General features: G+C 42.8%; 1 protein-coding gene across 1 annotated transcript in view; it reads left to right on the top strand.

Annotated features, from left to right (window-relative positions):
* PCSK2 (proprotein convertase subtilisin/kexin type 2) overlaps positions 1 to 25,648 on the top strand; it is a gene marked incomplete at both ends in the record, with an annotated part of 102,328 nt that extends 76,680 nt beyond the window's left edge. Inside the window, 6 exons of the mRNA XM_080342327.1 lie at positions 1,604 to 1,692; positions 4,281 to 4,456; positions 16,688 to 16,903; positions 18,197 to 18,297; positions 20,780 to 21,007; positions 25,162 to 25,648. Of these exons, the coding sequence (XP_080198453.1) occupies positions 1,604 to 1,692; positions 4,281 to 4,456; positions 16,688 to 16,903; positions 18,197 to 18,297; positions 20,780 to 21,007; positions 25,162 to 25,648 (1,297 nt within the window). The remainder of the gene's footprint in view (positions 1 to 1,603; positions 1,693 to 4,280; positions 4,457 to 16,687; positions 16,904 to 18,196; positions 18,298 to 20,779; positions 21,008 to 25,161) is intronic.
* Positions 25,649 to 27,578: the final 1,930 nt, after the last annotated feature.

Genomic DNA, 27,578 nt, shown 5'->3' with positions numbered 1-27,578 from the left:
GAGGTGGGGGAGCCGACCTTCTGCTAAAACCTTTTCACCAGGAAGGTCCTAATGCAGATTTTCCCTCTGTGAGAGAAAGAGCTCACCTGGCAGCGTCACTGATTTTTTGCACCCCAGCATCAGTCAAGACAATTTTTTAACAAAGCCATTTATTCTGCTCTGTGGCTTGTAGCTAGCCCACAGGTGAGCAGATAATGAATGCCTGGCAACAGTCTATTTTTTTCACAGTTGCTTGAACAAGGGCATGAGGGAAAACCTGCTTGATTGCTGAAAGAAATTTCTCCAGCAGCTGAATAAGAAATCTGCATTGCTTTCCTCTCTGCCCCCTTTGTAAAAGGAACTTGCATGAGTTCTTCACCCTTTCATGATCAAGACACTGTGTACATTTGAGGCCAGACATTTTTTTTCATGAAGCTGCCTCTAAAAATATCCAGGTACTTCCAGGTACAGCAGGAAAAATAATGTGTTGCTTCTCACTCCTTTATTAATGTTACACTCACCTTTGCCAGAGATGCTTAAAGGGAGAGAGAGAAAAAAGATGATTCAAACAAAACATCCCTTCTGGGATGCTTCATTTGGTATTCTGCGTAGCCTTTATATTATAATACAGCACTACTAATTGCCTGAATCCTTAGCATGCTATAGGAGCAGTTCCAGTTTTAATACACAGAGTGGATTGATGTGAGCAGTAGGATATTGATTCAACATCTTAAGCTTAAACTTGACAGCAGTATGGGTTTTACCAGTTTCTCTGCTGCTGTGGTATTTTTTAAAGCTAGATTATACTGTCCATACTTATATTCTCTGTGTTTTAATTTCTGTGATGAATTAGGAGAATGGAAAATGCAATCTGCCTTCCTGCAGGACTGTAAAGCAATTCAGAGATGCCAGGTGTTTGTGAGATGCCACGTGTGAGCCCAAACCTGGACCTCTGTGTCAGAGCAGAGGCATGTCCCGTTAGAGCAGAAAGCTGTAGCTCTGTGAGCTGACAGCTGGAGCACCTGGGAATTCTCCTGGGAATGAGGCACTGGAGGACAGGAACGCACATGCCGTGGGTCCAGCGAGCCAGCCCACCGCTCTGCTCCCTTCTGCCACCCCACCTCTTACCATAGCATTTCTCTTGTGGACAGGGGTATGCTCCTGCTATGTGTTTGAACAGCAAAAAGGCAATCAGACTTTGTTCTGTGGGGTTCAAAAAAGTGGGTGTCACACTGTCAAGTCACAAAAATGAAGGAATTAATATTGATGTTATTTTTACACTGTTCTGTCAAGGGCCTGCTTCTACTGACTAATAGGTGTTAACAAGGCAGAACCTGTTTGACAGAGTTAAAAAGAAAAGGTCTGGATAACTATAGGACTAAATGAAGCATAAGTATGCATGTTACCTTCAGAGCAAGCATCGCTCATACTGCAGAGGGGAAGTTGATTATCTCCTGCTCATCCACATATCCGAGTACTGCAGCCAACAGTTTCCCTTGGAACTGGTTTCCTTGGCAGTGCTGGGAGCTGATTGTGACGCAAAACCAAGATCGTGGTGATCCAGCTCAGTTCAGGACATGCATTAGCTGAGGTTCACATGGTGTCTCTGTCTTCTCTTTTGCAGCCATGGGACGAGGTGTGCAGGAGAGGTGTCTGCAGCTGCCAACAACAACATCTGCGGCGTGGGAGTCGCGTACAACTCCAAGGTGGCAGGTATGGTAGCCATTCAAGGTGTAAAAGGTCCTTACAGCACTGCGCCTCAGGCAGAACTTCTGCAGAGACAGGGAGTGTTGCCCAGGACAGGACTACGGACTGGCACTGGGCCATGTGTTTATTACTTTTCGCAGTAGCAGAGAAGAAATTTGCCGTGGCTTTGACTTTTCAATTGAGGACTTTATATAGCCTCTTTAATAACATTGCAAAGGATCAGATATGCTCCTTCTTATGCCAACTCCTGTTTGTATACTGATTTTCAGTGCTTCTTCCTTGTGTTGTTGCAGAATCATCTGTGAGTCTCATTTTGCAGGGGGTAAGCTATAAATTCCTGCTGCACTTGGAAACAGTGCTTGAAAAGGCAAATTCCATGCTGCATTTATTCTTTAGACTCTCACAGGGCAGGCCCTGCAGTGCTGTAAATCTCTGCAGTCACTGGTTTCCTCTATTTTAACAAGCAATGCAGAGTGTTGGGAACAGGTGCACAGAATGCACAGGTAGTGCTTAGTACCCAGCATTCACACCTCGGGGGGATTGGTTTTTTTACTTCTAACTAGCTCATGTCTGCACTGACAGGCTGAATGCACGGATTGGAGTGAGTTAGGCTCTTGCACAGCATGTGTCAACTTAATTAATCTAAAGAAATCCAGTTTTCCCACATTAAGACTGTTCCATAATGAGAACCAAGGTGCAGCAAGCAGAGATAGATGATTATGAATTTCATTTCATTCCCCAGTCCAACTAAAATTCCAGTGTGGATGCACCCACTGCTTCCTGGGAACAGTTCACAGAGTGTGTGCATGGGCAGCTCTGCTCTGTCTGACTGTTCCGCTGTGCTGTCAGAAGAGTCAGGAGAAGGCTGCATTTCAGCTGTCACCTGCACGATCGAAAGCTGAATCTCTGCTTAGAAGGGCAGCAAGCAATTTTTGCTAAGCTGTTACCCCAAGAGATATCACTGAGAGACAGTAACTGGCCAGGCAGAACTAGTGATGTCCCCTCCAGAGGTGGCATATTTAATGTTTACATTCTAGCAATAACTGCTTTCAGAGGTGTGTGAATTGAGATGTGGGATTTTGAGTGGATCTCATCTGCATTATTGGCATAACTCACAACTTCAAGCTGATTGCTTAAAAATCAAAAGGCCTGTTCTGATGACCAGCAGCCTACAGATAATCTTCCATACTTGTCTGCTTTGTGATAACATCCCCAGAGGTGTTTGGAAGTGCCAGCTGTTCCTGCCTGGGGACAGTGTGCACCTGTAGCACCACCACCTGGTCACTGAGGTTCTGGAGGTTGATTAGAGCTGAGAATGCTGCTGACACGATGCAGGGTCCATGTGTGCAGGTGGAATTGGAAGTTGGTAGCAAACAATCTGGGGTATCGTGTTATTTCACTTTTTACTCCAGGCTCCTCCTGTTGTTCCCTCACCTCGCTGGGGTCAGTAATTAATTCTGTGTTTTCAGTGCAGATCTTCATTGTATAATCATGTGAAGGGATTTCTCACAGAATTTGACTTCATAATTTCTAGCTTGAATGAGCAGATCAGGAATATCCAGTTTTCATCTGGTTTCCATTTAAAGTTTCTACCACTTTTTCCAGCCTCACATTTGGCACATGGGTTTTGTATTGAACATAGAAAAAGCAGTGGCTTCTAAATCAGGGTCATCACTGCCATTCACACTGTGCGGTATTAATTTCTGTCCCATTTGTGTCCTAAAACTGTTGGGAGAAACTGAACTTCAACTCAAGGCTACAAAAGAGAGGTGGAATGTGTCCGTGGTTACTCAGGCCTCACCCAAAGGCCACCGAGAGACTGACTTTCAGTGAATCTGTCCTGTGTGTGGGGCATGATGGATGTGAGGGCTTGCGCTGCTCTGTCACACTCTCTGCCTTGCTTAGGGCCAACACTTTGAGGTTTTATGAAGTTGATGTGTCCTAGGATTGTATCACTTAAACTCTAACTCGATTTCTATTGCAGTAGGAGTTAAAGGAAGCAGGTTTTAGTTTGCTTTTTTCTCCAAATACTGGTGATATTTTGCTACTGCGTCTGCATGTTGACACAATGATATTTTTCCAGGAAATTGTGTAGTGTGTTTCCCCTCTCTGATTAAATTCTGGAGTAGAACCAAAATAAACAGAAAAATTACTTGAAAAACTAATGAAGTGTCAGCACATCATTGAGTATAAATTAGATTGGGGAGGGGCCTTAATCCTTTTCCCTAGTTGTTACAAAATAATATTTTAAATACTATTAATATTATTTAAATGCTATGAAATGTTGAGATTGATGAATACTACTGTTTTAAAAGTGTTTTCAAATAGTAGATGGAAAATACTATGTAATTGGAAAGCTAACGAATGCTTTCTCTTTCTGGGCCACACTGCGTTGCTGTGGCTGGGTGTTTAATGCTGCCGTCCTGCTGGGTAAGCACACCCTGGTGAAATGGGAATGGCGAGCACGGAATTACTGAGCAGATTAAACTGCCAGTGAATTAAAATACTTGTAACGGAGGGACTTCTCCAGATGCTGAGATTTCATCTTGTGGTGGGTAATGCATAATTCATGTTTACGTTGATTAAATCTACAGGTATTCGAATGCTCGATCAGCCATTTATGACAGACATTATTGAGGCTTCCTCCATCAGTCATATGCCTCAAGTCATAGACATATATAGTGCCAGCTGGGGACCAACTGATAATGGGAAAACTGTGGATGGACCTAGAGAGCTAACACTGCAAGCGATGGCAGATGGTGTGAACAAGGTAACAGTCTTATTAAATAAGCTGGGTACTGGGGCAGAATGATACGTACATGCACTGAAACCAGTGACTTGAGAATACGTGGACCTTCCATAGATGTCGTAGAATGCAATGCAATTGTGTAAACTATCCCAGCTTTCAGCGTGTTCCAAGTCCACTGATATTCTCTCAGCAATATTGCTGCATTGCTTTTATTGCGTGGTCTCAGGATACAGTGCTGTCTTGCATGGAACTGTGTTTATCTCTGGTCAGTTTACAAATGCTTTTCGTATGCCATTGCAGTCAAAATGGAGGAGCCTGATGCTGTAAATATTCCGCAGGTTGAAACATGCCAGCTGTGCTACTGACCTCACATCGGCTGTTTCGGTGTGCTCCCAGTTTAATTACAATTTTCAATTTGTAATGTCTTTCAGGTCACTCATGTGTGGTCATTACTATAGCTGTGATTGAATCACAACTCCTCAGGTGTCCGTGGAACAATATATTGTCCAGTAGCAGGAGCCTCCTTGTTTATTCCCACCTTTCCAACTCCCTCTAGGAACAGTCTGTGGTCTTTGTTGAAGACACTCAATATCATCCTGGAATCTGTTAAAGCTGTAGTCTATTAGAGGGTTGGGTAAAACGTGTGTCACGACTCAAATAGAAACAAAACAAACCAAACTACTCCAAAACCAACCTTGCATGGCTCTGTCTCCATCTATTTGGTGTCATGCAGCCAGGACAACCACAGCTGCTCCTGGTGCTGTAGGGAATGAGCCTCCTTGCCTTGGTTGAACATAGATGGGTATCCATCATGAAAAGATCTGACATTCCCCAGCACATCTGGGGTGGTTTTGTGTGGGAGCTCTGCAATTACTCATTTTTCCATCCAAATTATTTCTTCCTCTTACTTGTGCCAGTTTCTCCCACTCCTCATCACCACCTCGTTGTGAGCAGCACGTTCAGTTTACCATGTTTTGTGACATGATAATTAAATCTACTGCTGTGGTAGGTAGTGAAGCATCTAACGGTTTCTCAAATCCTGAACCTCAAATGTTTTGCCTATAATAGATGAATTAGTCACCTTCATGCTCTCACCCCTCAAAAAGTACTGCAATAACTTGGCAAGACTTGTCACAAATTTCTCCTGAGTCTGCTCAGTTTTGTACTATAAACTTTACAAACCTTTGACGAGCTCAAAGTTGCTGTGAAGCCATCTAACATAAGCTTCTCATGACTTCCTTTCATTTATCTAGAGTTTCCATAAAGACGTTCTTAATACTCCTGTCTTGGGTAGAATCTTTCTTAGGTATGTCACACAGTTGATATATTTTAGCCGCATCTTGATATCTTACAGTTAGTGGATACTTGATCTTCCACTAACGTTGGTTGGAGCAGAGTTAAACTCTGAATATAGAATTCCCGTATAATTTTTGTGATATTCTCCTCCCATGCAGAACTTGTCTAAAAGTAACAGAAAATGCACTACTAACCCTGACAGGTGATTGAAACCTAAACTAAATAGAGGTATTTCACCCTCTCAAACAAAGCAGATTTTAATTTGTAGTCATGTTTTTTTTGCAGTTTGGTATTTAAAAGATCTTTCCATTAACTTGTTATTGTATCACCGTATTGTTGAGTTTGTGGACTTACACTGGAATTAACCTTCTCTTTGAATGTTAAGTGCAGGTGAAGGGTTTTTTCTCTTCTGTTTTATTGCCTGGTCATAGTCTCATACTTGGGAGTGTTGGGCATATTACTTTTTTAATTCCTTCCCCTCAAAAGTGTTTGTAATTCTCTTTAAGAAATAATTTGCAATATTAAGGCTGGAAGGGGCCCTGAGGTCTCTCAGGTTGAATGCTTGAGGAGAGAGAATGGGGATCTGATACCTGATCAGAAAGCTTGAAATGAACAGGAGAGCCTGCATTAGGAAACACGTTCTGTCAAACAGCCATTGCAGAATTAGAGAGCAGAAGGAATAATACTGGACTGTACCTAAGAAAGATGTTATTGTTTGGGGACAATTACACTTAATTTTAGAGTGGCAGTATCCCAGCTGTCTCCTGGCGGTATGTGTGGGAAAGAAGAGACAACTGCCCCCCAGATAACTCCCTTTGCACAGTGATCGTAGCTTTATCTGCCCTTATTTTGCTCATTACATTTCCTGTCGTAGAAGGGGTTTTTGGGTATAGTGTGTTCTAATTTCTTTTTGTGGAGAGCCATATTTTCTAAAGGTATTTCAAGATGCTGGGTGCTCTTTGTGGTGCTTAGAAAAAACCACTGCACTTCCCTGCATGTAAAGGAAGACTAACCAGCCTTTGATATAATACCCTTTTACCTAGTTTAGGTCTGTAATATATGCATCAAATTTCCTATTGACTGTACAAATGTAAATCTAATTTATGATCATTTTTCTGAATAAAAGGCACTCTTATTAAAGAGAAAAGTATCTTCTATAAACTGAGAGACAAATAAATGTAAAAATTCTTTTTCTAGTCTAGGGCTGATTCTCACCAGAGTGATGGTTCATGAATTAGTGATGAAGCTGAAATATTGGCTGGGAGGAAGCAACATGCTGATAATAAAAATGTGTCATTAAACTAAAAGCAATACTTTCAAATACCCTAGAAGGAAATGGAAGATCTCTTGCACAGAGCAAGGTTAATATCCTTGCTTCTGATGCAATAAACTAGAAATAAATAAGTTGGAGTGATAGGAAATTCTGACAAGGAATATGCAGTTAACTGAGTTGACAAACATTTACCTTGTTGCCTCCACACTTGGGAACCCAGCCCAAGGAGAAACCCACTGGCAAGAGTTTCATCCTTCCCCTAAACTCAGTTCTACTGTCATGCCCTTCTGAAGTCCTCCTTCTAGAGCTGCCAGGGATAATGAGTCACTGATAACGAGAAGATGATGCCAACTGCAGAAACTGTGAGACTTCTGGTTTGTGTGTCTGTTTTTATGTGTTGAAGCTGTGCAGTCATAACCAGGTGGGCTAAGCCCATCTTCTTACCTTTCCTCCTCTGTTTCCCAGTCCTGACATTTGTTAAGCTAATTCTTACCTTCTGTTTTAATCATACATTCACCTTGGTGAGCTCTTCGCTTGTAAGGTAAATAGCATAAATAAAGGCAGCACTAAAACAGCGTCATTAAGGACAGCAGAATCTGTCCATCACATTGGCAACCCCTTTATGGGCTCTTTTACTAATTGCTTTTCTGAGGCTGAAAACAAAGGGGATGGCGTGTGTGTGAACTTGGTGTCAGTGTAATACCTGTAATCAGAAGGTGTGGGAAGGGGACTCAAGCTGCTTGTTCTTCTTAAGCCACAATTGCACTCATTTTTAGTTCAACCTGTGCTTCGCTGTGTTATCTCATTACTTGTGTTGAGGGGCAGCAGCCAGCAGCATGACTGGGTCACTGAATAGTGGTAGCTGGGCTGCAAAGAGAAATGAGCTCGCAGCTGAATTAGCAGCCGATTCAGGACAGGGATTGAAAGAGTTCCATGCACACAAACATCCATGAGCAGTTTGGCAATTACCAGCGTCGCTTTGACACAAATGAACAATCTCACTTAATGCCAATTCCAGCTGCTAGAAAACACGTATTTGGGGACACGAGTTGTAAAGGACTTAATGAAACTTCAGGTATTTAAACACTAGGTTGAAACTCGTATTAGGCAGGTAGTACCTACCTAATGAGGAGGTCTTGCACTCGCCCGTGGCTGTGAGGAAGCTGATGGTGGCTGCCAGCTGTAACGGAAGACTGTGCTAGACAGAGTCAGGTGTCCATTGGGGTCACCCACAACAGGCGAAGGGACAAATACTGTTCCGTTTGGTGAAAGAGAGATCCAGGGAGTGTGCTCTGTCATGCCCGCTCTTTCTTCAAACACGCTTGTCGGGAGCAAAAAATGGATATCCTGCAGGAGATTTTGCTACCTGGCCTCTAGACTCTGTCTGAGCTTCACCTATAATCAGCAGCAGGTTTTTGGGGTCTAGGGAGAAAGGTGTATGTTTCTTCACAGTCTCAGTAAATCACCAACCTAACATTGTTCTAAGCTGTCCTGAGATATCTTGGCCCTGCTTATATGCTCAGTTTCGTCACTCCTCATCACACTGTCACATATTTGCAGACACCTTTCTTTGGTGAGCTGTGGAGGGGTTTTACTGCAGGTGCAGAAATGCAAACTAAAATGCGGAGCAGAGAAAGAAACCAGGACGATGGACTTGGGAACAAGCAGCCTGTTGGTGTTGAGCACACCCAGCTGTCTTATCTGAGTGAGAAGTACTTTCATTTGAGAGAAGGGGAGAATGAGATGGTGGTAGTGTTTTATATTTAGTATGGCCAGACAAAGTGATACTGCGTGATATACAGAGCCCTTGTATGACCTGTGCTGACCCACGCTGGGGGGAGGTAGGGATGGATTCCTGAGACAGCACAACTCTCTTAAATATAGACTTTTTATTCTCTGGTACCTTGCATCCGGAATTGTATCAGCAGTCATCTTAAACAGGAAAAGGTAACTAGCTCAAGAACTAATTCCACCCATGTTTTATGGTACATCCTGTTTTTAATGCAATATCCAGTAAATGTTTCTTACTTGCTGTTTCATGAGTCCAGTTCTTTCCAGCTTCAGTTATTGGACTTTAAGGCAGTAACAAGAAGTAATCAAGCTAAGCTGGTCTCAATCTGTTGCATTTTTACCATGTAGGCTTTTATATTAGTAGATTGGGAAGAGTTGCTTTTGAACTGCATTAATTTCTTGAGACTTCGCCAGCTAAGCCAAAATATATAACACATGATCCATTTGTGCTTGTGCTGGTGAAAATGTTATTGCTTATATAATATGGTTCTACCTAAGAAAATGCTGCACAAGTACAAATTGCCAGGGGAGCAGTATTAAGAATTTATAGTCTCATCATGGGTCTGTAGTTGGGCTTACCAATGAGAGAAGAAAGGACGGTGTTAAAAATGAAAAGAAATATTTTTCATTTACCTCTCTCTAAGGCCACAGACATTGTGTTATTGTTCTTTGAAATATGCTGAAGATAGCACATTAATAAAGTATATGCAGTTCTATTGTTTTATTTGCTCAACAGCCAAATGAGGATAGGGAAATTGCTTTATGTTCTGACTGGCGACCATCTGATTACTCAATTTCTGAGGATGCCTTACAAGCTTCTTTAGAACCTGGGAGCCCTTTACTATTGTATTGCTATTGTGTCTGGAATATGCATTATAATTCCATGCCTTGTCTCATTCATATAAGATAAAATCAAACCTCATTAAAACCTCACACCAAGTATGTTATATGTGCTTGGAATTCTGAAGTCACCTCATTCACCTCACGGGATGTTTTCAGGCTTTTGTAAAACAGCACGACCAGCTTTTCTAACCTGAGGATGGGATACACAACCTTTGAGTACATGACCCAGGTTTGGAGATCGGTCTGTGACCGTCTGCTTTCCTGCCACAGCTCAGGAAATGGACACGGCCTCAAGTTGTGCCAGGGGAGGTTCAGACTGGATATTAGGAAGGTTTATTCACGGAAAAGGTTCTCAAGCACTGGAACAGGCTGTCCAGGCAAGTGGTGGAGTCACCATCCCTGGAGGTGTTTAAAAGATGCATAGATGAGGTTCTTAGGGACACGCTTTAGTGCCTGAGCTAGGTTACGGTTGGACTTGATGATCTTAAGGCTCTCTTCTGACCAAAGTGATGCCATGATTCTATGAGGACAGGATGGGGGCAAATATCCAAGTGCCACTGATTTCTGTTGTGATACTGGCCTTCTCCGGGATGCTTTGGTCAGCTGAGGACCTTGGCTGTTGTAGGTTTGTGCTTTGCATGGGCCTGTGACATGGTAAAATAGTGCCCTTCACAAAGACTCAAATGACTGTTACAATAAAGAGCAGAAAGCTGCTCTATCATGGGCCAACATGGCAATATTTGTAGGCTCCAAATGTAAATATTTCCTTTATTGACATGTAAATTACTGTTTTCTAAGAAGGCAAGACAATAATGTAGCCTCGAAATGTAGATTTAGCTGTTTCAGTCTGACCCCAAGAGTGTTTCTGCCCAATCTCTGTGCCATAACTCAGCAGCAAGGCTGGTGCTGCCAGCTGGGACCTTTGCACAGTGTTGCGAGAGCCACAGGTGACACTGTGAGGCCAGGGCTCATCACACCAGTTGGGAGCTCTGGGGACAGAAACCAGCATCATCACTGCCAAAAAGTAAATCAGGTGTTTAGAATCTTTTTCTCAGTGGTAATCTAGCTCAGAAATACAGGATGGATTTTTGCAAGTATTATCAATACCAGAATGACACCTGCAGAATTGTTGGAATACAGTAACAAATTATCACTTACAGTATGCAGCTCAGAGTCCAACAGAAAAAGGAATGGATAATTACTCGGTTTTATCTCAGCATTTTCAAAGTTCCTGCCCCATTGCCCTGCTGGAATGAACCCTAATTGAAAACTAATGCTGCCTCTTCGCCAAAAGTGTAACTTTCCGTTTGTTTCTCTCAGTTACTAGAAGCCCATCCAGCTTCCACAGTAATTTAAATGTAGAAAATGGGTCAAGCATTACAGCGTGTTTCAAAAAGATGGACCCAGTTTGAAATCACTGTGTCTCTGCAACCATGAACTGCCCATGGATGAACCTCTTAGCACTTGAAACGGCAGGAAATAGAGTTTTGACTGATTCCCAGGGCACAAACAGCCCCAGCCTTGGTCATTCACAAGATGGTGACCCCACAGCTGCTTTGAATTGAGTCCATCTTTTTGAGACACCCTGTATTTTAAGCCAAAGGAGGTATTGTTACACAATTAAGTGAGGGTAGGTGGATGGGAGTTCAGTACTCTTCTCTGACCAGGTCTAGAATAACTTACATAAAGCCTTTTGTTAGGGTTTAACGATTATAGAGCTCAGTTCTTTGAGAACCTTGTATGCAGCAATCTCTTGTACTTGGGTGATTATTACTTGACCCAGATATTTTCAGAAATCTGCTAGGAGGAACCAGACAAGCCAGTTATTGAAGGCAGCAGAATATGAAAGGGACAAAACCAGGAGAAGCACGGCTGAAACATGGTTCCAAGTGACAGTTGTCCTCTGCATAGCAGCCAAGTGTTCAGCTGAGTTCTTGTTCCTGCCAAAACAGCCTTTCCTCCTTCCCCATTGAACGCGTGAGAGCTGGACAGGCCAACAGCAAAGGGACAGCACCTTCAGCAGTGCTGAATTTGAGTGGGATAACGCAGCTGCTGTTTCTTCTGTGCTGAACCCCACAACTTGGGGGTGTGCTGGACATCCTGGACTTTGCCAGGGGTACAGTACAGCAGCTCCAGGCTTTTGGAAGTGGCTGGAGGTGGGAGAAGCATTAAGGCATTCAACTCAAACAAGGCAGCTGTCCCCCTGAATGTGTGCCATGGCAAGAAATGGAAATCCAGATACGTTTCCTGCTTTAAACTTTGGTGGCTGTGTGGTTAAAGTGAGCTTACTTGACTGGCATGTGTGAGCTTACTGTCAGGCATGTGTTTCTGCCCAGATTGGGCTTTAGATTTTAGCGCTCCACAAGAAATCAGTACAGCAAAGGAGCGGAGGGATCCGGGAATCGTAGAATCATAGAATCATTTTGGTTGGAAGGGACCCTCAAGATCATCGAGTCCAACCATAACCTAATTTTGGCATTAAACCATGTCCATAAGAACCTCATCTACGTGTGTTTTAAACACCTCCAGGGATGGTGACTCCACCACTTCCCTGGGCAGCCTGTTCCGGTGCTTGACAAGTCATGGGCTACCAGATTGCTCTGAGCAGATCAGCCTGGCAGATGCAGAGGGAGCTGGAGGAGCCAGGAGAGCGAGGGCTCGATGGGCTGTCCAGCTGGCACCATGTCAGGGATGCAGGAACACACAGGCAGGCTCCAGAAAACCCTGGCAGCGCACAGGATGTGCAGCAGGACACCAGTGCCAAGGACTCGCTGCCTCCAGCTGGCTGACACCCCATCTCCAGACTGCTCGTGTACCCAAGTGGTGGGGAGACCGAGGCAGAGCAAGGACTCTGCATAGGCTCCTAGATGTCTGGAGAACCCAGCCTGATGGTCCCCGGCCAAGTCATGACAGTGGGCAAATGGTCCCACAGCTGTTCCACAGTCTGTCCTTGGCACGGCCCAGCCTGGGGGCACGGTGGCAATTTCATGTTCCCCGCAGAGCCAGCGTTGCAGAGTGTCTCCAGGCAGAGCCGTGTGTTCTGGGCACACCATACCCTGGACTGCAAACTAGGCTTTCTGAGAGAATTAGCAATCATTACTGAAGAATGTGGTTTTTAATTACAGCACACATAAGGATTTTCAAATAATTCTGTCCTGAAGAGAAAGAAACACTCTTTTTAGATGAAAATACAGTCAGAATTAATAGGGGATGGAAAATAACTGAGTCCTATTCATAAGTCAGTAGGGCCCCTGGCAAAGACTTGAAAAAGCTATAGAATTTTTTGCTTTTCCTGGAACACCAACCTATCTCTTAGCATAGCAGGCGCACAAATTGGTATTAAATTATATAGAGGGTGCTGAAACACTTCTGTTTTCTTAAGGGGGAGAATTACAAAATAGCCATCATATGTTGCAGAAAAAGAAAGGTGCTTATAAAATAATATATGCTTTGAATTTGTTACAGAAAGCAATTTCCAGTTCTGTAATTTTTCATATTTTCTTCAAATGGGCTCTATCTGCATTTTCTTCCTTAGGCATGGGACAGTCTATAAACATCAGCAAACCATTTGGCTCTCCTTATCTTGAAATACCCCCTCACAGTCAGGTGCTGCTTTTTCTTTCCTGTTACTCTGAGCCCATCTGCCTGCTGCTGTCCTGATGCTGTCGTTCCCTGGTACTTGGCTTTTCAGGGCAGGAGCCTGTTCTTTGGTTTTAGCTTGCGCTGTTCGCCTATAACTGCAGGATTAGGCCAGAGCCAAAGGGCATCAGGAACGTGCTGTGAAGCCTGTGATGTTCCTTCCATCCACCTTTAGCAACCCCGGTGGCCAGGCGGGAGCGGGTGAACTAGGGGAGCCAAGGCAGAGGCTGTACCAGCTGTTACTCACGTGAGCACTTGCCAGCCTAGATGGGAAGGGATCTCCTCGAAAGGAGATTTGTTTATTAAATACCACTCATTTTTATCTGGATAGTGTCATCAAGCAGTGAAAACTTTGAGAAGTACTAGCCCAGCAAGCATGATGAATGAACACAGTAACAAGGGAAAAAAGAGCTCAGGATGTGCCTAAAGTTACATAAAGTGAATTAGGCTGCAGTTTCACTTTTGCAAGGTAGTTCAGTGGAAATTTTCTGGGACTGTGTTCTTCAGAAGATGAGAAAGGGAGTAATACAATTTCTCGGGAATACTTTTTGCTGGTAGCACAACATCCCACGAAGGACACTGGAAATAGAAAACCTGCCGTTTCTGCAAAGAGAGTTTCTCGGTTGCTATCTGTGACTTTGTCCATGTAGCCTTGCCCAAGATTCAGTTCTGGTTTAGCGTGAATTGATAGGTGGGTCTCTCTAGCGCTAGTACTAAATGCGTCAAGATCCATTTTCAGCTGTTAGCAAGATACAGCTTGAGGTGGCTCAGAAGCGTGTGTGCCACACGGTGTGTCACTTTTGGGGTAAATGAGCAGGGTTCAATAGGATTCCGGAGGAGAGAGATTCTTTAAAATGTATCTTATTATTGTTCTAGTCTTCTCTCTTCTTCCTGAGTCTTCCTTCAGGCTCCCTCTGGTGTTTGTAGATTTGTATTACTACCACCCTCCCAGTCCTGATTTTGCCCTGAATTTACAGCAGCCTAAGCTGAGTGAAACCGCTGAGATTTTTTTGGTTCATGTAAGTTTGAGACGCAAAGAGGAGCTTTCAGTTCACTTTAAATATGACACTTAGGTGACCCAACTGGGATTTTTCAGGTTTATACCACTACTATACAGGCATAGTAGTTTGCTGTGCAAACTGTCCTACTGCTCCAGGTCTGATTGTGCAAAATGTGAGCAGCAAGTCCTGAGCATCATTGCAAACAATGGGCTGCTATTAGTTTATTCCAGTGGTGTTTTCTCCTCTTTCCAGTCCTAGCTAAGAGGGAAAGGCAACTGAAATTAAGTATTAAGGTATGAATTACAGGTTTTTAACACTAAGCCATGCTTGGGTATGTGGCTCTCCTAGAAGTGATATCCTCAGGCCATTCTCATATTACAGTAATTACATGCAGAAAGCCCGTCCCGAGCAGCACCCAGCAGGATAAACTCCACCTACGCACTCGAGTCCAAATTTCAGTTTCTCTATGGGTTCTCCTGCTCCCCACCAGCAATCTGTTACGTTCATTTTCTGCAACAAATCTCACCTGTGGGTTGAATGAAATGCTTCAGAGCAATACCCAGTTTTGGCTGCGTGAAACAATTTGCCAAGCAGGGCTAAGTCTGCTTCCCCGTGATGAATGCTGCAGAGGCCAGCTTGCAAGCACCGAGCTACTTTTGTGAATCTATCACAGGGAAAGGAAGTGTTTCCTCTCCCTTTAAAATGGCTGTAAGGAAAAGGCTGTTTAAAAACGGGTTCCTGTTCCTGGCACCAGCAGCCACCTGCTGTCTGCGTTGGGCAGCAGCCGGCCCGGTTGGGACAGAGAGATGAGCTCGAGCTGCCGCCAAGGCTGTCCAAAGGAGACAGATGGTGGCAAGGTGGCGTGAAGGTGGATGTGGGCACGGTGGCAAGCTTGGGATGTAGCCTCTGAAGTGAGGCCAAAGCCCAGGGTTGGGCCCTGTGGGCTCTCAGCAAGAGCACAAGGTGGGATATGGAAAAAGTCGAAGGGAAAAAAGACATAACTGTTCTTGTTATGCCGATCTTTTAAATTTTTTTAAAATAATTTCCTGGAATTATTTTGTTCTTGGTGTATGTATTTTAGCAACAGTGTCCTCCTCCCTTAAAACTCAAGTGATGGAGCTCAGATCTTTGTGGGAGTTCTTAGACTGATTTCAATAAGCTTTTTCATAGCCATCATCTTTATTATGAAAATCTTATGTCCTGAGATGTTACGTACTCCAGTGGCAGCAAACCTGCTGTGCAATTCAGTGGATTATAATGCAACTCACTAACATGCCTGAAATAATGAGGTTGCTCTGTTCAGTGGGGGATGATGAAAAATAGAAGCTACTGCTGGGAACTCAGATTTGATTTAAATTCCTGGCAGAAAAGGTTCCCTATTAAAATACCATTGCAGGTTGCTATGTTTATGTATTCCTTAACTTGCAGTTAATGATGGACAATGATGAGGCCAGAGGAGATATTTTTTCCTTACTTTCTGCCCAGTGCATATAAACGGTGTGTTAAACTGGGACCTTGAACCCTTCTGGTGCTGTAGAAGTAAATGTTGGGTTACATGAAGCTAAACACGGAGAGAAATGGTGGCTGTGCTGGAATACTAGAGATCTGAGCTTTGGGTTCCATAGCACTGATCTTTCCCTCAGTGCCATGGTTCTCAGGTCTAACCCTCTTCCAGGCAGCCTCTGCCTCTTCCTTGGTCTGGGATGAGGAGCTGAGTTGATCCCTTCCCACTTCTTGCCTGTCTGGAAGAGGATACAGATTTTTCCTTTAATTAGCGGGAAGCCTTTTTAGCTGCCCTTCAGCTTGTGTCTCTCCCATCCATCTCCCGCCTTCTCAGTGTAATTGGTAGACATCTTTCTGTAGATGACTTATATGGTCTCATAACTTAGTTTTCTGCTTAATAGTAGAAGCTGGTTTGTCAGAAAAACAACTCTGAGTCACTGATACCTTTGGAGAAAAATCTATTGAGAGAAAAAGGTGCCAGTTTTACAGAGTGTTTTACCCAATGCTGAACCTAATTGGATCTTACAAACGCACTGTGTGAGATGACCTGTATCCCTTTTGAAAGAACGCTTTCCTCCCAGCACTTAGACCTTCACATAAACGCTAATGAATCCATAAAATGTCTTTGCATCTGGCACAGGAGCCTTCAGGGCATGAAGCAAAACAGGAGCTAAATGGAAATGCGCTGTGTACCTAAGGCTGCAGAACTGCCTATGGCTGCCAGTTAACCAGATTTAATAACCTGCACAAGTCCATGTTATTTCAGCTTAAGGTTGATGTATGTTTTGTTTTGACCAGTGTTCTCCTTTATAGGTGCTTAGCTTTACAATTAGATGTACAGTTTAAAGTAGCTGCTGTCTCCTATTTGCAATTTAACCCAAGAGAGTCAATTTTCCCCTTTCACAGGGCCGGGGTGGCAAAGGAAGCATCTACGTGTGGGCCTCTGGAGACGGGGGTAGCTACGATGACTGTAACTGTGACGGTTATGCATCGAGCATGTGGACGATCTCCATCAATTCTGCTATAAATGATGGACGGACAGCCCTATATGATGAAAGCTGCTCTTCAACATTAGCCTCCACCTTTAGTAATGGGAGGAAGAGAAATCCGGAGGCTGGCGTGGTGAGTCCAGATATTATTGTGCTGTCGCTGCTGTCTTTGTGCGCTCCCATGACCTATTACAACTCTCTTTGCTTCGGAGCAGCAGATGGTTCTTTGTTGAGATGGATATTTTCTCATCTGCAGTACGTGGTCATGCCAAAACTGTCAGCTGAGGAGATGTGGGGTTCATATTGAGAACAGCAATGATCTTCCATCTCTTAGAGCTTCATATAGTTTGTGCTTTCCTTTGCCAGAAATCAGATTTAGAAGTTCGATTTCACTCTTTCCAGGGGACAGTGTGACAAAAGGTCTCTGTAAAAATCTAAATGAAAGGTGTCAATATCTGAGATGACACTTACTGGTACAGGCAGAGCAGTCATGAACCAGACTTCTGCTGTGCTAGAAGCCGCACAGAGCAGAAAGACATTCAGTCACCCATGGAGGAAATGTGGGGGTTCAGATTTACCCACAGACACACAGTCTCATCTTGAGCAGTGCAGAGCATTGTCCTCAGGTCCTCTACAGGGCTGTACCTGCCCCTGGAAAATGGGCAGTTTCTGTTCAAGTGTAACTGGGATTCTCGTCCGCTGTATTGATTGCTGCTCTTCAGCACCTTCAGACTAGCCAGGCCAGTCTAATCCACAGAGTGGAAAATTCAAGTGTAGTAATTCAAGGTCAGTCTTTGCTAAACGCCTCTATACATTTTCCTTGGCCCTGTTTCAAACCCCAAAGACAAACTCTAGCATCCAAAATGACCCTGTGCAGTAGCAGATGGAAAACCACCGATTTCTGTCTTGATATCAGCTCTGTGCTGCTATCAGCCAAGATGATCGGTGGCGCCTTTGTAATTATGAGCTTAAAATGTATTTCTAAGGCTTCCTTCTAGTCTCTTCTAGTGACTAATCTGCATGAAGCATAGCCTGGTACTACTGTTGGTCCTAGAGTTGCACAAATGTTAGGAAGCTCAATACTGTTAAAAGTTCTAGTTTCAAATCCTTCTGATAACCACAAGGTAATTTAAGGCCTCTGTTTAAACTGTGTTTATAGAAAATGAATGACATCTATAGAAGTTTGAGTTCTAAGTGGTAGTAAACACTCTTTTACTACATAATAATTTATTCTTGCATTCACGCCTTCTATAGCTATGTCTCACCGTGGTTTTAAATTGATACACTATTCTAAAGAAAACAGATCCAGGAACAAACACACAATTACTCTGAAGAGCAAGGGCACAAACTCCAGTTTCTGTATTTTTCTGAGCTGCAAGAAAAATGGGCTAGCTGGTTTCATTGATTACGTCTAATATCATTGCAGGCTACAACGGATCTGTACGGCAACTGCACCCTGCGTCACTCAGGAACATCTGCAGCCGCCCCTGAAGCAGCCGGAGTGTTCGCCTTGGCCCTGGAGGCTAAGTATGCTGTTGGGAAATGCCTTGTGAGCTCTAGAGAGGAGAGCGCCTGCGGTTTCTTTAACGTTGTTCATCAGACAAGTTGTCTGGCTGTGGCACGGGGCTAGAAGGAGCAGCTGACAAGCTGCCTGCTGCCCTAGTGACGTGTGTGGTATCTTACCGATGCAGTGACAATTTCGCCAAAGCCATAGAGCAGATAGATTTTGGCTGAGTCGCTCTCTCTGTGTCCTCTCCATCCACTGCTTCCAGGGGTTTGTCTTCCCCAGCACTGTTTGGATGGAGAGATGATTTCGTTTCTTCACATATCCAGTGTGGGACACCCAGCCTACAAAAATATAAACCAAACCTGTGGTATCAAGCAGGAGTTCATCTTGTGCCACATGCTGTCTGCAGTGATGCTGAGGGGAGAGTACAACAAATGGGGATTAGGAGCAATCTTTCAACAACAGCTTTGCCAATCAGTGGTGTGAAGAGAGAGCAGTCAGCCTGTTCTTCTTAATAGTCACAGGCAGATTTATATTCCTTGAATTTTACTCTTTTCAGCTTGTCTGTATTTGGCACCTATATCATCCAGTGGCAATCAGTTCTACAGTAATAATAGTTTTTGGCGATGGTGGTGGGGAATGTTTCCTTTTTCTTAACCTGTTCCTGGTAATTTGCTTCTGTGCTACATAATTGCTCTGTTATGTGAAAGGGTAAATATCCGTATCATCTCCATGGTATTCATGGCACTGGAGACTTCTTGTATATCTTGCTTCATTATTCTCTAATGATTCAGAAGAGTTTTCCTTGCAATAACCTACACCATGTCTTCACTTCACGTTGAATTATTTTATGAAGTGAGACAACATTTCCTCAAGTGTACAGCATCAGGTGCTGTAACCATAGCATGAAGAGAGCACTGTGTACATAGTTTTCTTCAACAGTATGCAGAAGAATGAGGATTTGGCAGAGGAGGCAAAGTTTCTGTCATTAGCAGAGCAATGATTGTTGTGTGAAACTTGGACTAGGTTTCATTTTTCAGGTTTTGTAAACATAAAACACACACGCCAAGTGTTTAACTTTGGATGATTAATCCTTCTACTATTGAATTCATTCAGTGGGACAGCCATGATGTAATAAATAATCATGGCCATAAAAATGTAAAGATTTAATTAGTTTTCTGACCACTGCATGTTTAACCTGGACTACAACCTTAATATCTCAGTAGTAACTACCATCCCTCTTCATTCGGACTGCCCATGAAGACTGGAATTACTCTTGCCAAACTATCACGAGTAGAAATCAGACTGTTACCCCTGGTTCGCCATTGGGTTTCCAGCCTTCACTGAGAAGACGGGCAGGGGCAGGGAGGGGAAGAGAGAAAGAACCGTTAGTGTCCCCTGTCCTTCTAGGCTGGCTCTGTTAAACCTCCATGTGAGTGCAGAACTACCCAGGTTGAGTTGCAAGAGCCTTCACAGGATTGGTCTCTAAAACCACATCAATCTGTGAAATGGAAAGTATGGGTTTAAAATATGTAGCAGCTCTTTAAAGGTTTCAATAAGAATGATGCAAGTGATATCTGGTTTTCAGCTATCTTGTGTCACCATGGAGAGATGACAGTAATTGGCTATTCTGGTGTACATTCAGCATGCACACATGCTTATTACTTGGGGCACAGAAAGCTGAAAAGCAGATCCTTTGAGGTTGATGGTTTGAATCAGACATATTGTAATGTTGAAAGAGTTCATCATGAAACAACTGGAATAGCTTTAGTTATGGAGCCTTAGAGTGTCAGTTTTAAAGCTTCCAGAATAATAACTTATAAGTGCCCTTCCTGTCAGCATAATCACCGCACATCTAGGAAGACAAGAGCTGATGATGAAAAATAACCAGCAAATATAGACAAAAGTTACTTTACTGCATCCATCCATGCTTATCACAGGTGATAAACCTCAGCTATACGTTACAATGCAAACCTACAGCCACCCACAGCCCATATATCTGTATTACCAGATCACCAGAATTACTAAGACCTTGGCTGTTATATAATAGCTCAACAGCTTCATCAGGTCACCTCTGGGTGAACCTTAGAAAGCCCATGGGAAACATGAGCAGCCAAGGAGAAGGAGGGCAATGTTTAAGAAGAGGGCTGGGTGAAGTTCTGTCATCATCCTTTCCTTTTTGGATTCTTCTCAGGATCTGGTTTAATATCCTGCTCATCATCTTAAAAACTGCATGGTGGACCTATCATGTGTGGTTAAAAGCAGTTGTTTTTAAGAACAGAGAAACAATAAGAAATGATTTTGCAATTTTGGGGAGTATATTTTGGGGAAGTACTATACAATTAAAACCTAGTCTTGTTCCTGCTGAAATCAACAGAAGCTTTATTATTGATATGTCTAGATAAAACTTCTGTGTGATTCAGAGAAGCAGACTTACTCAAACACACTTTCTTTAATATCTGCTTGGAAATACTGTGCTGTTTTCCATGTTCTCTTCCCCAGTGTGGATCTGACATGGAGAGACATGCAGCATCTGACAGTGCTCACCTCCAAGAGGAACCAGCTTCACGATGAGGTTCATCAATGGCGTAGAAATGGCGTTGGGCTGGAATTCAACCATTTGTTTGGCTACGGTGTCCTAGATGCAGGAGCGATGGTTAAGATGGCAAAAGACTGGAAGACTGTTCCTGAGAGATTCCATTGCGTTGGAGGGTCAATACAGGAACCTGAGTAAGTGGATGGTTTAGTATATGTTTGGCTTCTTCCAGGCATGCAAAGACATTGACAAAGGCATAGAGAGTCAAAGAAACATAATGAGGATTTTTTTTATAAGAAAGCCTAACATTACCGGTAGCATTCCAATTATTTCAGTAAGGTGATAAAATCAACTACATGGTCTTTCAATTCCTGGTTCGCTGGAGGAGCAGCTCATCATTGCTGCTGCCACTAGGGGTAGCAGCAACATCCCTTTCTCCTGGGTGCTTACAGGTATGTTTGTGCCAAAGTTCCTGTGAATAAAGAGCCTGTGCACAAGTGAAAATCTGGGAGGCTGGCACTGTAAATTACATAAACTGCTGCCACATGAAGCATCTGTCAGCCTGGTCATATCTCCTTGTGACATATTCCAGCAGACAGTTTTATCTCCAGAAGACTGAAACAATCATCTACAGGTACCAGTGATTTAGTTTGAAGACTACAGCATTTAATTATGTTTGGTTTATGTTCCTCAAATCTCTAATTGCAGGCTAGGTAGTCAAATTATTTTCTGATTTACCTTCATGTGCTAAAGTGAATGAGTCAACAAGTGAATGAATTAATACTAATTGACTACAACAGCTATAGTTCAATTTAATTATTTGAAACACTAATCCAATAGTGGCCAATTTATGTCTATACCATTTGAAATACGACTTCTCAGTGCCATTTTTGAAGGCATCATTATTCTATTGGAAAAGGAAAGCAAACCATTATGCCATCCTGGCACATAGCTCAGCCAGGCAAAGCGTAAGTTTGTTCCCAGCCTTCCAGATAGGTTTATATTTGCAGGATCCAAGGTTTCAAAGCAGAGATCTGAGTTTTAATTTATCGGGCCTACGCATGCTCACAGGTAGGAAACAAATGAGAAACTGCAGAAGGTAATTTTGAGCTATTTCTAGTTTATTCATAATTTAAATGCAGTCAAATGATCGCATTTATCTTAGGACAGCCCTGGTTATTGAAAAGAGGATCATCCTAGAAGAAGAGAGGAAGTTTCTTTCTGCAGGCTTGGCTCCATGCATTAGACAATGTGCAGACTCAGCCAGAGCCGGGCAAGTGCTTTGCCATAGTATTGTCTCCTTTCCCTTTGTTTTTCTGTCCCGTTTCTGCTGTTGAACACACAGAAGAGCAGAGGTGATGGTGTATTTCCTCCAGCTCAAGGATCTGGAACTGCAGTAAAGCTTCCCAACAAGCTCCATGGTTGAGAAGTACGCTACCTTGTATGGGTGCTTTTGAGCAGCACCCAGAACAACCTTTTTTTAATGCAGATTTGTGAAGTTCAACCAAGTCAGTCACCAGCCAACCTCCTAACTTGACTGCAATGTCGTCTCATTGTGTGGTCCTCATGGGTGCCCCCCAGAACTACCTAACACATCTATATGTTAATAGGACTGCAGTAATATTTACATCCCCCAATGAAAATGTCACTGACAGGAGATAATAAGCATCACGACTTGCAATATCTATATTTTTTGAATTACATAGTAAATAAAACTCAGTCCCAGCATCTCCAGAGACTCCTTAGAAATTAAAACTACACTGCACTTCAGCCATGGATAACTGGGTTATTTTTCTGATTTGGCTTTACTGGAGCAACATTTTCTATATATATTCTCTATATGGTTATGTTAGTATAGATATTGGTATATGTAAAATACATATTCAATATTGATTTAGGTAGGTTGATCCAGAGGTGTGTACCAGAGCAGTGTTGTCCATTAGCAGGAACAGGCCAGGGAATAATTGACGGCCTAGAATAGACAGTGTGCTGAAAGCAATCAGTATTTAGTGCAGCATTTCTCTGCTGCATGTAGAGACGCTCGTGAGCAATAGCAACTGTCCCTGAAAAGGGATTTTTGTTGTGTCAGCAAAAAGAAAAAAAATGGACAAGTCTGAATCTGGCTTTTTCAGGGAGATATTAAACAAAGATGATTTAGGACATGATAGCTGATGAGCTGAGGAACAGGAGCACCAGAGTGTGTTTCCAGGGAGCGCTGAGCAACCCCTGCTCATCTCTAGCTGGGTACCACACTTCATGCAAAAGTGACTGTATTTTATACACATATATAGCAGTTGGGCAGCGCTGCACTGTGAGGGTGTGGAAAACCCTCTTCTGCTCCTTTCGTTGCAGGCTTTTTTTTGACCGCCCCTGGTTCTTTTTATTCCTTTGGGGAAATTCAGCTGGACTATAGTAATTAGTCTACCAAAGCAGAGAGTATTGGATTCTAATTAATAGGAGAGGGGGAAACAGAGCAAACCTTTTCTCATGTGTTTGAGAGCTGAGATAACTTTTGCACTGCAGCACTTAGGAAGGTGGAGAGAAAAGCTGCAGCTGTCAGGCTGTCTGCAAAGCAGACGGAGTGATAACACTGCTCTTATTTCTTTGGGTTTTGCTGTTGCTAGACAGAAAAGGCTCACGCTGTGGTGTCCTCCCTCATTTACTGGAGCAGATAGAAGCACTTATCACAACTGTTGGAATGAAACACTTTTTGGCAAATGTTTTTGTCCGCTCTGTGAGGTTGCTGTGAGATACGAATTCAGGTTGCTTTGAGGATGATGCTTCCCATGCAGAGAAATTGCAAGTGTATGGCAACTGTGGGATTATGATCCTTCACCTCTGGCTGCATACAGTGCATTTTCCTTGTGCTTTGGCACACTAAATAAATATTGAGGGTATCACATGTTCAGATATTTTAACCATACAATATTAATGTTATACCAGCTTCTACTCTAAGGACACCTGTAAGATTCAGAACAACGCAGGTTTTTCATTTAAGGTGTTTAAATGCCATGAGGACCTGGACTTGAATGTATTTATACTCTGCAAATACTCCCAAGAAGGCAATACTGTATGAAAGTGGGGAAGAGACTGGCCTGAGCCAATTAGTGATGTACTAAGCTGTAATACCTGGAGCTCATCTCAAGAAGAAGATAATTCCTGGAAGCTAGGCGTGGATGAAACGCTTTCACTGGTCTCCAAAGAATGCACTATTTCATTAGTAAAGGGAAAGGCTGATACTCATTTCTTTTCTTTTGAAAAGGAGGGATTCATTACCACAGTGTGGTTAATGCCCTTTAAAAGGGACTTTCTTATTTTACTGCAAAATGTAGGTCACGGAGAAGCCACTGGAAGAGGTAACGACAAGCTGACTGCAGTCTTTTGTAACTCACTCCCTTTTTTAATGATCACAGTAATTCTTGTCTTGCAAGTACTCTAGACAGAGGAAAGCATCACACTGCTCACAGCAGGCTGATCAAGACACAGAAAATTGTGTTTATACTTCGATGTAGTTTGCCAGTTTCTAAGGCAGCTGGTAATTGGCAGTGTCATCCAGACCCCCGAGGGGTCTCATAGGCACCCAGCAGCCTTGGGCCTGTGTCCATCTGTGGATCCAGCCTTCTGATGAGCCTTGGGACAAATGTCCTTCAGCTACTGTGAGTTCATCTTCATAAGGACTGAATTACAACCACCAAGGAACTTGTGACTTTGAGGTATAGCACTTTGCCAACTCAGTGAAGTGCAGCTTCTTTCCTCTCTGTGTGTCCTCCTGTATGGGAGCAGTTCAGGGATAGCGATTTTAGTGGAAAAATATTTTTCAGATGAGCTGAAACTGGGATCTCGTGGTTGTGCTGGTTTCCAAATTAAAACAAGGATGTAGGCTTGAGTGTGACTGCACCAAAATTCTGTGCAACTGGCTGCTCTGACTCCAGCGAGCCGCTCACTGCTGCCTGTTAAGGTGACTGGCTGACACGGCTGCTCACGGTTCTGCCACTGAATGTACACATTATTATGCAATTACCCAATATAGTAGGGACAAGGCAGCTATTAAATATATGTTAATATTTCTTAAATAGCAGTATGTACTTCTTAATTGTATTCTTTCTCTCTTTGTGTAGGTGTACATTTCATAATGTAATTTCAAATTAAGGTTTTGATATCATTTCCTAAAAACAGAATGTTCTTTTTCTGGCTAAGTTTTCCCCTGTTGTTTTCTTACTTTTCCATGTATTAACAATGAATATAGTACAGGTTTTTCTGTGAGGCCCCAAAACCCAGTAGTTTTAGACCGAGGCATATCGTGCTATCTATATTCTTTTAATTTGCTTAATTATCTTTTGACCTGCAGAAAGATACCACCAAGTGGCAAGCTGGTCCTCACACTTACAACTGATGCTTGTGAGGGGAAGGAAAACTTTGTCCGATACCTTGAACACGTCCAAGCAGTTATAACTGTGAATTCTACCAGGCGAGGAGACCTCAACATCAACATGACCTCGCCAATGGGAACAAAGTCCATTCTGCTGAGCCGGCGTCCCAGGGATGACGACTCCAAGGTGGGTTTTGACAAATGGCCTTTCATGACCACACACACTTGGGGAGAAGACCCCCGAGGCACCTGGGCTCTAGAGATTGGGTTTGTGGGCAGCCTGCCGCAGCGGGGGGTGCTGAAGGAGTGGACACTGATGCTGCACGGGACCCAGAGCGCACCATATATAGACCAAATAGTAAAAGATTATCAGTCCAAACTGGCCATGTCCAAGAAGGAAGAGCTGGAAGAAGAACTAGATGAAGCAGTGGAGAGAAGCCTGAAGAGTATACTGAGCAAGAACTAATGCTGTTCTGCATGACGGTGTCTTTCCTTCCCCAGATCCCTCTGCTCACCTTTCTACTATCCAAACCTCTGTGTTAGACATATTACAATGATCGTCTCTGTAGCCAAATTATCACACTTTCTTGATTTTAAAGTCTTCTATCTCATCAATAATTATTTTAATTACCACTGAAGCAATCATTTTTTTACTCTAAACCACAATATAGTCCCTCACCAAATACTCTGTACAGTTTGTGACTGTAAATGATTTTTCTTTTGTGTCATACGAATAGGTAATAACCTGCAAACAAGTTGATAGCTTTTACCTTCATATTTTTGTGGTAAATGTTGTTTGTATTAAAAAAAACAAAAAAAAAAGACTGAATTTTAACATTGGCAGTTGGTGATAATGGGCACATTTTAAAAAATTATCGTGAGAGAGGGAATCACAAAGAGGTTGGCTGGAGAGGCCTTTGAACATCTAACAGCTCCTTTTAAATCATTGACTTCAGTGGGACTTTCCCCATTGGGTTCAACCAAAGTAGCACTAGACCCTACAAAAATAAATAATCCAGAGTTGAAGAAAATTTATCAGTCCGATTTGCAGAAATCCAATTGTTTTGAGAGTTTTCTTTAAAATATACACTTGTACAACACACACACTAACACTTCAGCCACAGAATGGGTTGACAGGCATGCAATAATGAAGGCAAAGCAATGCCAAAGCCAGATGACAAGGGGAAGTGCTTTACAAACAGGGTCAGGGCATTCTAGAAGCACAAGTTTCAGTTTATTTTGTTGGTTTTTTTTCAGTTTTGGCAATTTAAATCAATTTACCATCTTACAGCAGAATGAGCACATGGGCAACGAGCTGTAGGATTTCTGGCAACCTGTGTGCAAAAGTCTCTATAGCAAGATGTGCTACAGTGGTGTAAGATGAGGCAGCGTCAGCATTTCCAGCCACAGACTCCTGTTTTCTGGGGTTTACAAGCTGTCAGTAAATTGCTGGGGGGGGGGGGTGTGGAAATTTGAAATACACAGTTTCAGTCTCAAGGCAATTTTTAATTCAAATTTCATTTTTTAAAAAGAGATTAGTTATTTTTATGTTATACAAATATATTTAAGGAGAAGAATTTGCCTAAGTTATTAATGTGTAACGCAAAGTTGGCCTTCTTGGGAAATAAACTGTAGTATGTTTGGGAAGATTTGTTAGTAATCATTGCTCTTGGCTGTTTAGAGTCAGTCCCACCTTCACTTCTCATACATGAGTAAAGTCAGTCTCTCCCACCCTTGGAGTATGTGCCGGCTATTGCTGCAAGATATAACACTCTCCTTGGTGGGGATTACTCGTGGTAGTAACCACTATGTTCTCAGGTGTGAGATCCAAAAGTTAACCTTTGAATAATAAAAGGTCTTGTTTCTGCAAATATTTAGGCACAGTAAAGGCCATCAGTGGACCTACTCTAATGCTAAATGAGCACGTGCTTCAGATCTTTGCAGGATCTAAGATCTACTTTTTAGCAGTGACTAGTTTCAGAATTGTATTATGTATTTTTAATATGCAAAGTATTAATCTAAAATGTTTTAATAAGAGTTGTCCTGGTTGATCAGGTGTATAGTAGTTAGTAGAAACACATTCAGTAAGTATTTATCTAACAAATGAAAAACGTAACCCAAAGGTTATACGGTGCACACGTTTCACTTAAGAATGTATAATCTGTGCTGTTATTCTAGTGAATATCCATCTTTTATCTTTCCATGAGGCCTGTTCTTCCCTTTACAAATCTAAATGCAAAATAAACAGGTAAACCTACTCAAAGTCTATGTGAATTATACTGTAAAGCCAAGACAAGAAGCCTCGCACTACTCACAGGTTCCTCGGTGTGTGTGCCGCAGTCCCTTTAGATGATTGAGTCATGCTGGGATAAAACCGGCATTGGTAGGAAAAGAAT

Source organism: Nesoenas mayeri (genome assembly GCF_963082525.1).
Source record: "Nesoenas mayeri genome assembly, chromosome: 3".
In the NCBI taxonomy this organism is placed as follows: Eukaryota; Metazoa; Chordata; class Aves; order Columbiformes; family Columbidae; genus Nesoenas; species Nesoenas mayeri.
This window is presented reverse-complemented; position numbering and strand designations above follow the sequence as displayed.